An 8,438-nucleotide genomic window follows, 5' to 3' on the forward strand; every position below is an offset into this window, starting at 1 on the left:
ATGGATTATTCTTTGACTTCTGACCAAGACTAACACTTAAATATGCAAATTTCCATATTAAACTAATTTACCACACAGACTTGGCAGTGGGTTGGTAATTATTAACTTATGTGCAGAGAAACCTTGTTAAACCCCACAGAACTTAATTCTGTCATTAAGATAGGAAGATACCAAATATGACGGTGTGTAAAATGATGCCGAAGATATCTAGAATATTTTCATTCGATGGAATGTTGCTGCCATAAAAACGAATATACTATATACAGTATATCATGCTGTCAAAGAGTGTATGATATTTTTCAACTTTAAAAACACTTACGGTGGCACTAAAAGGGAGACAACCGGTGAAACTAAAAAATGATAGTTACCTTCTATGTCCAGTTTTGTTCCATTTCCAAATAATATCTCCCCGCATGTGGCCACAGCACAGTAGTTCCAGCATCAGAGGAGCTGACATTCTTAGAGAAGCGATAAACACAACTCTTCTGAGTGTCGGTTCTCTTCTCACATTCATCATGTCCATTTCCTCCAGTGTACACGATGTTTGGATAAGATTTATCTGTTCTGACTCCAAACCAGTGCACACTGTATTCACCCGGACAGGACTTATTGTGAGAGTCAGAGAGGACCGAACACTGGAGAGTCACGGAGTCTCCGAGATGAACTGGATCAGATACTTTCGGCCACTGAACAACAGTAGAGTCTCTCATCCTCCGAGTGTTTCCTACAAAATACCAAAGTGGAAAATGTGAAAAGTCGTCTGTATCACCTTGAATTCATAAGCAGAGTTGGACCATCAAGATAGAAATGTCAAAATAGATGTTGAAGTTGTAAATGAACAAAGTGTCACGACGCCAAACATCCGATATTTGTGATTCTACACATTACTGACAGTTCAGAGACATGTATTACCTTTTAAAGACAAATATGTGCCACTCCACTGATCCTTACTCCAGGTAGTGACTGCACAGTGATACATTGCCTCGTCTTCTTCAGCTGTCTTCAAAATGGTCAGAGAGCTCATGGTTTCCGTATGGTTTGCATAAAGTTGTGAGCCGTGAAACCCTTGCTCAAACGTAGGTTGTGCAGTGCCTTTCATCAGTGTCGTGATTAATGTAAGAGTATCACCAATTCTCTGTCTGTACCACTTGACTCGTGTGTTGCTATAATGCGAATCAGAGAAAACACATGTGAAGGTTGCAGGTTCGCCAAGTTGAACTGTGGTCACTGAGATCTCTGCATCTGTATTAAAAGACAATGGAGAGTATATATTTGAAATAATAATCTTGATTTATATGAATAATGTCTTCGAACAAACTATGTATTACATGCATATTATATACACACATTGACTTCTGAAACTACAGCTAGAAATATAAAGTTGGTTTGAGTTTGTATTACAGATCAACTGTTAAGAGAAAGGTGGCCATACTTTGCTTACGACTAATAAGTAATAAATCCCCTTGCGGGATTAATAAAGTAAGTATCTATCTATCTGAACTTTTTTCCGACAAAACACTCATAGTGAATAGTTGGAACAGAGTAGGATAGCACTTACATCCTTGATGGAGAAGAAGCAGAGTAATGCATAAGACGATCATCCTGATGTCTCTTGCTAGGACCTTCGTTGGGTTTTCAAAAAGTAAAGGTGATGATATAGGACGGTGGTAACGGGTCAGACCCTCACAGGAGGGAGGGTTTAAAACTATGCTTCCTGTCACAATGTTCTTATGCAACTTTAAGACTTTTGTGGTTTGTGGTCTGTTCAAATTGAGGACAGGAATGCCAAAATGCAGCACAACCATTTTTTTTCAAAACATTAAAACGCAGTTTAGTAGTGTAATATACATATATACACACACATATATATATATATTTTAGGATATTTCCCTCCTACGTTGGTTTCTATAACGTTTCTGTAAAAAGTAAAGACGTCGACCTGCTGACTAGATGAAAAGTCAAGGGATCACCAACATTAGGACAATAAATATCTGAAACACATTTTATGCAATATATGTATAGTTGTCAAAACAGCCAAATAAGACAAAAATGTCAACCTCACAGTGATGCAAGAAAAAGATAGCAAGAGAAATCAGGGCGTCACTAAAGTCATTGAGGTCTCTGTCACAAGCCAACACGTAGTCTGTTATAAAAGAACTCTGGTGAGGTTAGTTTGGGCTGTTGTGATGTAGTAATCGTGCTCTGGTGCAGACCACAACAACTGGTTTAAGACCGCTTGCTAGAGATGGTCTTGAGCATTTCCAAATGAACCCTATTGCAGTTTAATTACTGTGAGAACATAATCTGACCAAGTTACAGGAAGTTAACCGAAACACAGGCTGCCTGCGCGGACATTTGTTTAAATAGACACAGGTAAAGTCTGATAGCATGAGTGAGAGCAGACTAACTTGGACTTCTGCAGATGACCGATGGACATCTGGGCCAAAGAGAACATACAGAATGTGCTCTCAAGACCAAAAAGAAATTCACTCCTTCATACACGGTTCTCATCAAAACTATTTTTTATTTGGTCTGCTATAATTTGGGCACATTGAAACTGAAAATGGATTAAATAAAAAAAATATACAAAAATGATCAATTTCACTCTGAGGCTAATGTTTGTGAAAGCCTGAAGAGTAACCCTCAAGGTTAGTTGTTGAGATACTTCAGTCTGGACAAAGCTTTATGTATCTGAGTATGATGGTGAAATAGCAGCACTAAAATGCAAAGTGTGGTTGCTTCTTAACCCACTTTCAGTAAGGAAATGGCTGCATGTATGACATGGGAAACAAGCCAAAGAAACGGTTTTAAGCCATTTTCGTTTTCTGAGAATTGGGGGAAATACCCACACTCGACCTGATGAATATTAACTTGGTTACCAAATGATCCTAAATAATCAGACAAATCACATCAATGTATCAACACTGTGACAGTGGATGTGTGTCAATCCTGTGGATGAACCATTTTTGCCTTTTCAACACACAACACACATTCGACTTAAACTTCTTTTCTTTCAGACAATTTGGAAAGGAAGGTTTCAGCCCACTTCTTAGTGCAGTTGTTTCGTCTGTGCCAGAGTTGAAATGACTGTCATCAGCAGCCTGGATGAACCGCACCACAAGGGACACAGCAACAGTGCTTTGTTCAAATGCTTAAAACAATGTTCTCTTTTACATCGACGTCTTGTGGTTGTGCAAATGATGACTGCCAGCTCGTAGGGGCAGAGGCATCATGTTGTACTTGTAGCAGATGCAATAGTCACCTATCACAGTAGATGGTTGGCCACACAAAGTGACTTTGACACACAAAAGAAAGCTTTAATATAAACTTTCCAAATAAGAGCTTAACATTTACATACAAAAGATAAACAACATACAGAAATAAAATAAAAACTAAAAGACAAAAGGATCTCATCTAAATATAGACAGTAACTGACACATTTGTCTTATAACATCACATATCATTTTGCTAAATATCTGCCACTTAGTGTAGCACTCAAGCATTAAACAAACATTATTTATCTTCGGTGTACATGTTGCTGTTCCTATCCCAAAACCCTGACATCAGAGTAGATGCTCTCTTCCTCGACTTCAGCTCTCAAACTTCTGTCAGCTTTCTTTCTGATGAAGTTTGTTACAGAATAAACCAACGAGTCTTCATCTGCCTGTAGGAACATATGGTAAAACATTATGTCAACATAAATGTACCAACTAAATCTTATCTTTAAAATGACTCACCTGCTGATCAGCCGTTGTTGTTGCAGCGTTTGTTTGCAGGGCAGCAGCTAGATAATAAAATGATAAACCATGAATAATAATCAGGATGTACTGTACTAATGCATGGGATTTCATTTTATTTTGAAAATGAATGATAGAAACACTAAAGAAACAGCACTAATGTTCATCGAGTAAAATTAACTAAATTATAGAGTGAAGTTAGTTTTATTACCATTACAACAATTGCACTTTTTCTTCTTGATGGCGTATATCAGTAAGGCTATAACAATCAAACTTATAGCCAACGCAGCACAAGACAAACACAGAATTGTATTGGCCCAATGACAATCGCCAAACGACATGTTGGAGTCTGAAATATTAAGAACAAACAATACAAGTTAACAAGGTGTAAAAGTACATCATTAATCTTTCATTTTGTAAAGACCCATTTTGCCTCTTGGTAAGATTATAGATATTTAATTGAAGCTGATTTAGTAGATTAAATATGCAAAATGATGGTTACCTTCAATATCCAGTTTGGTTCCATTTCCAAATAATATCTCTCCACATGTGGCCACAGCGCAGTAATACGTCCCGGCATCAGAGGAGCTGACGTTCTTAGAGAAGCTGTAGACACATTTCTGTGGAGAGTGAGCCTCAGGACTCTTCTCACATCCATCACTGGTTCCATGTGCATAAATGACACTAGGATAAGATTCATCTGATCCGGCTCTGAACCAGTACACACTCTGTTCTTCTGGACACGTTTTCTTCTCAGAGTCAGAGAGGACTGAACACTGCAGAGTCACGGAGCCTCCTGGACAGACTGGATCAGATGTACGCTCTTGTATGACGGCAGTGATATCAGGTTCTGGTCCTGGATAAATAGGAAAACAATATTTATGTATTTCCATGATATAAAAAGTGTGTTGCAAGCACTCACGTAGTTTTTCAAAGATATGAATTAAACCAAATGATAGCACAAACCTTCCCTTAGTGGATTATTACATGATAAACCCTATATAGCAATAAGTATGAACAGTAAGGACACACAGGATGTCAAAGATTGACTAAAGATTGAATTATATAAATAACTTTTTATAGTAATGAATGAAAGACAGAACAGCACATAGTTAAAAGTTGCAGTAGGAAGTGAATGTTGGGTATGAACAAGGTGAATATTGCTTAATTTACCTTTGACTCTCAGGAAGGTTTTATTGAAAAACGTTGTCTGTAGTTCAACCACTTGGTGACAGTAGTAAAATGCAGTATCACCGAGTTCTGTTTTGGTAATATGTAGAGCAAATGTTCCGGGTCCTTGTTTTGCTGTAAAGCGACGAGTTTTAAAAACGCTGTAATTATCAAAAGTATAAGTGGATGCTAAAATTTCAGGGAAGTTTCCAACAACAAGTCTGATCCAAAATAAGTATCCCGTCGATGAAGAATGGCGGTTGCATGTTAGAGTCACATCTTCTCCAACACAAACAGTCTTTGTCACAAAGCTTTGGTGGTCTGTGCATCCTGAAAAAAACAAATTGCATGCGATACAATTACGCCAAAGTTACCCTAAGAAGGTGACAATAGTTGAAACATAACAGAAGTGAAACTGAATTTTGGACGCATACTTACGCCCAATTGGGAACACGAAAGCTACGCAAAATATGATCAGCATTTTCTGGTTAATCCATTTGAAACGGCATTTAATTTAGATCATACTGCAGGACGATTAGTCTTAATGTGACTGTCAAATAGGAGGGAACAATCTCAGAACAATCTGATTGGTCTGTCATCACGTTGGTTTGTAGTTCTCCACCTAAGTGGAAATGCTCACAACCAAGTCTTTACAATCTGCACACATGACATCACCAGCAGTTTGGTTTCGACATTGCATGTCAGGAAAACGCACAGAAGTGTGGTTTGAAAACCGTTTGTATCCTAAATATAACCTCAACCGAAAGAATATTCATTTCAAACACTGCATTAGATTTCCAAAAACATTCAGAGACTAACTTCTGCCGTTGCTCTCTTCTGTGGGATCATAAAAAAAAAAAATGTTCGAAACCTTTGAAGAGGCAGATAAATTACAACATTAAAATATGTTTTCTATCAATTAAATATTTTCCTGTGTGGTGTCGTTTTTAGTTGTCACAGTGTAAAAGTAGGAGTGACAATATTCACGGGATTTTGGACACTTGACGCACCTAAGGCCTTTTACACAATAATAGCCTTTTTTTTTTTATTCACAAGATTCACTTTAACACAAAAGAAAACTGAAACCCATTCTGATTCACAGAGGATGATCTTTTCATTCATCATGAGTCAGGCTAAACTATCCTCTTCTTCGCTGTGTATTGAAGGTCAAAGTACCAACTTGGGAGTGCAGCGATAGGGGGAAAAAATGGGCAGACAAAATCTGACTGTGATCGAAACTTTGTCTATTTAAATTGTGTGGTTTGGAGTGAGTTAGTGTATGACTGTCAACTGCCCACGGCCTGAAGCAAAGAGGCTCCTAACAAGCAAAAACCAGGTTTCATGCATCAAACACTGAATTATTCCCTTTAGTTTGGACTACAGGTAAAATAGTGAAAACTCAAGATGCAACTACAAGGTGTGTGTATATACTTACTTTTGAGTGAAGCAACTTCCTGTGTTTTCTTTAGTATTTTTGTTTCTCTATAGTAGCACATTGCATTAATATGTGCTAAATGCATCTCCCATGTTGACTTTGGTTGTTAGTTTCTGGCCTTCCAACGAGGGAATCTGTTCTGTTAACACATCTCTCTCTTTACTCTGCTGCCATCTTCTGGTCCAGGTTCATTCAAACCTACCACAATGTTTGTTGACTGGTTCAATTTCTAAATTGTGGACTGCAAACATTCATGTAATCTCAGTATCATAAGACATCTATGCTCAAACAATGCGGGTTTTAGTTGAGGTATCTGTTCAGCCTCTGGTCCCCCACATCACATTTGTGCTGGTGAATTGTTTAACGGAGGATACAGGCAATCTGAGTCAGTTTGTAAAATCAGTGAGTGTAGCAATGGACGGTCCTTAGTTGTTTTTGTCTTGTACTGCCCAAGTCTATTATATTTCAGCCTTCAATGAGAAAAAAAGACCAAGAAGTTGCAACAAAAAGTATTTTATGTGCTCAACAGGTCGGATCAATCTAGTCTCTGTACCAGGGCTTTATTTTTGTTCTTTACAATCAAACCAATAGCTAATGTCCATTTTTAAAAACACGTTAAACGTGTACATCTTATTATTGCTAACTGAACAGCTCTAATAAAGAGCACATTCTTTTTTCACTAGCTTTAACAGTAGCCCCTATTTCAAAAGGTCAATGACTAATGTAAACATTGTTAGTGATCTTGTTTCCAATATTATTCACATCTACACTGAATTATTGTACATGACTGCTTAAAAAAAAAACAGACAACAGTATGTGGTCAAATGTATTTTATTTAACAAGAGCCTGAAGAACACGGTCACTGTTGAGTCAGTTTTCAAAGTGTACGATGTCTCCGTCATAGTGCACAGGAAAGCCGTCCTCACATTTGATTGCAATATATCTGTTGCGTCGCTTCCCGCTGTACTGACAATGTGGAGGCTTGACATTGTTTTTCAGTTTACAGACAATAAGGACGAAGGGTTGGAGGCTTTTTCTCATCTGACCAATTGGCTTTCCTGCCTTCCCACAGATGGCTCCGACAGGTTTGGTGGTGGATAGGATGAAGGTATTGGTCTCCTTACACTCATTATCGATGGTTTTGATGTTACGTTCTCCTATCACCTGGTCACATCTGTTTTCACTCATCTTGTTGATAATATGCTGGTTTATAAACTTCTTGTAACGCTTGTTTGTCTGAGCAAACACAGTAGCAGAAAGCAGCAGCATACATATTTATATGTTCCATATGCAAATACATTTTGCGAGACAATTGGTGTAGTAGCATCACCATTGCTATCAAATTATATTAAGAGCAGAAAACAATGAAAGCTATTAACCTCTTCAAAACCATTATTTATTTATTTTAAATATTATGCAAAATAAGATAACTAGAGCATTTAAAAAAGTCTATTAGACTTCACAAGCTCTGTAAAAATCCATAGAAATATCGTGGAGAAAAAAAGACTGAAATACTGGTAAAAATAAGTCATTATGAATTTAGTTTTTATGTACTGCAGACCTGCATATCAATCCTTGAAGCTAAGATGCAATACAGCCACAGAATAAAAGCCCTGCATGAACTCTAATCAGCTGGATAATAAAGTAAGAGTAAGACAAAAAACAAACCTTTAGATAGGGTAAAAAGTTGGAACAGTTCTTTGTTCTTCCTTAGTCCTTGCGGCAGAAAAAACTAAAAAATAAATATATATTATTTGAAATATAATTTTTCTTGTCAACAAGTTTGTCTTGCACATATTGAACTGTGGAATAAAAAATTATATTTACCTTTCATCAGCAACACAGTGACCAGTGTGGTGGAAATTATTATACCCGCTAAACCGCGAATCTTTTAAAGGTGCTGAAACAAAGAATTTTCTCTGCGCAGAGAAGGCTCAATGATCATACAGAGTGCAGGCAGTCTGCACGAGCAAGAACAACTTATTACAAGAGGACTTGTATATTTAAGCACACATACAACCAGGGGGGGCTGAGGGAACTTCCACTTTTCACTTCACCCTTGATATCGAGGTTACATCTGCTAGACCGGACAAGAG

General features: G+C 37.5%; 1 protein-coding gene, 1 long non-coding RNA gene and 1 pseudogene across 2 annotated transcripts; all 3 read right to left on the minus strand.

Annotated features, from left to right (window-relative positions):
• Positions 1 to 368: 368 nt before the first annotated feature.
• LOC116378170 (uncharacterized) lies at positions 369 to 1,601 on the minus strand (annotated as a pseudogene).
• Positions 1,602 to 3,633: 2,032 nt separating this feature from the next.
• On the minus strand, positions 3,634 to 5,034 carry LOC116378171 (uncharacterized; the record flags this gene model as incomplete). Its single annotated transcript, XM_031839989.1, has 4 exons — positions 3,634 to 3,664; positions 3,966 to 4,086; positions 4,240 to 4,593; positions 4,911 to 5,034. Coding segments are annotated over 4 exons (630 nt in total), but the record flags the coding sequence as incomplete, so codon positions are not given.
• A 2,457-nt stretch (positions 5,035 to 7,491) lies between these two features.
• LOC116378169 (uncharacterized) lies at positions 7,492 to 8,344 on the minus strand. The gene is made up of 3 exons (XR_004212289.1): positions 8,170 to 8,344; positions 8,011 to 8,074; positions 7,492 to 7,578 (listed from the first exon to the last, which is right to left on the minus strand). It is a non-coding gene; the product is annotated as an uncharacterized LOC116378169 (long non-coding RNA).
• Between the last annotated feature and the right edge of the window lie 94 nt (positions 8,345 to 8,438).

The sequence above is a fragment of the Anarrhichthys ocellatus genome, unplaced genomic scaffold, assembly GCF_004355925.1.
Source record: "Anarrhichthys ocellatus isolate YVR2014 unplaced genomic scaffold, GSC_Weel_1.0 scaffold2160, whole genome shotgun sequence".
Classification (NCBI taxonomy): domain Eukaryota; kingdom Metazoa; phylum Chordata; class Actinopteri; order Perciformes; family Anarhichadidae; genus Anarrhichthys; species Anarrhichthys ocellatus.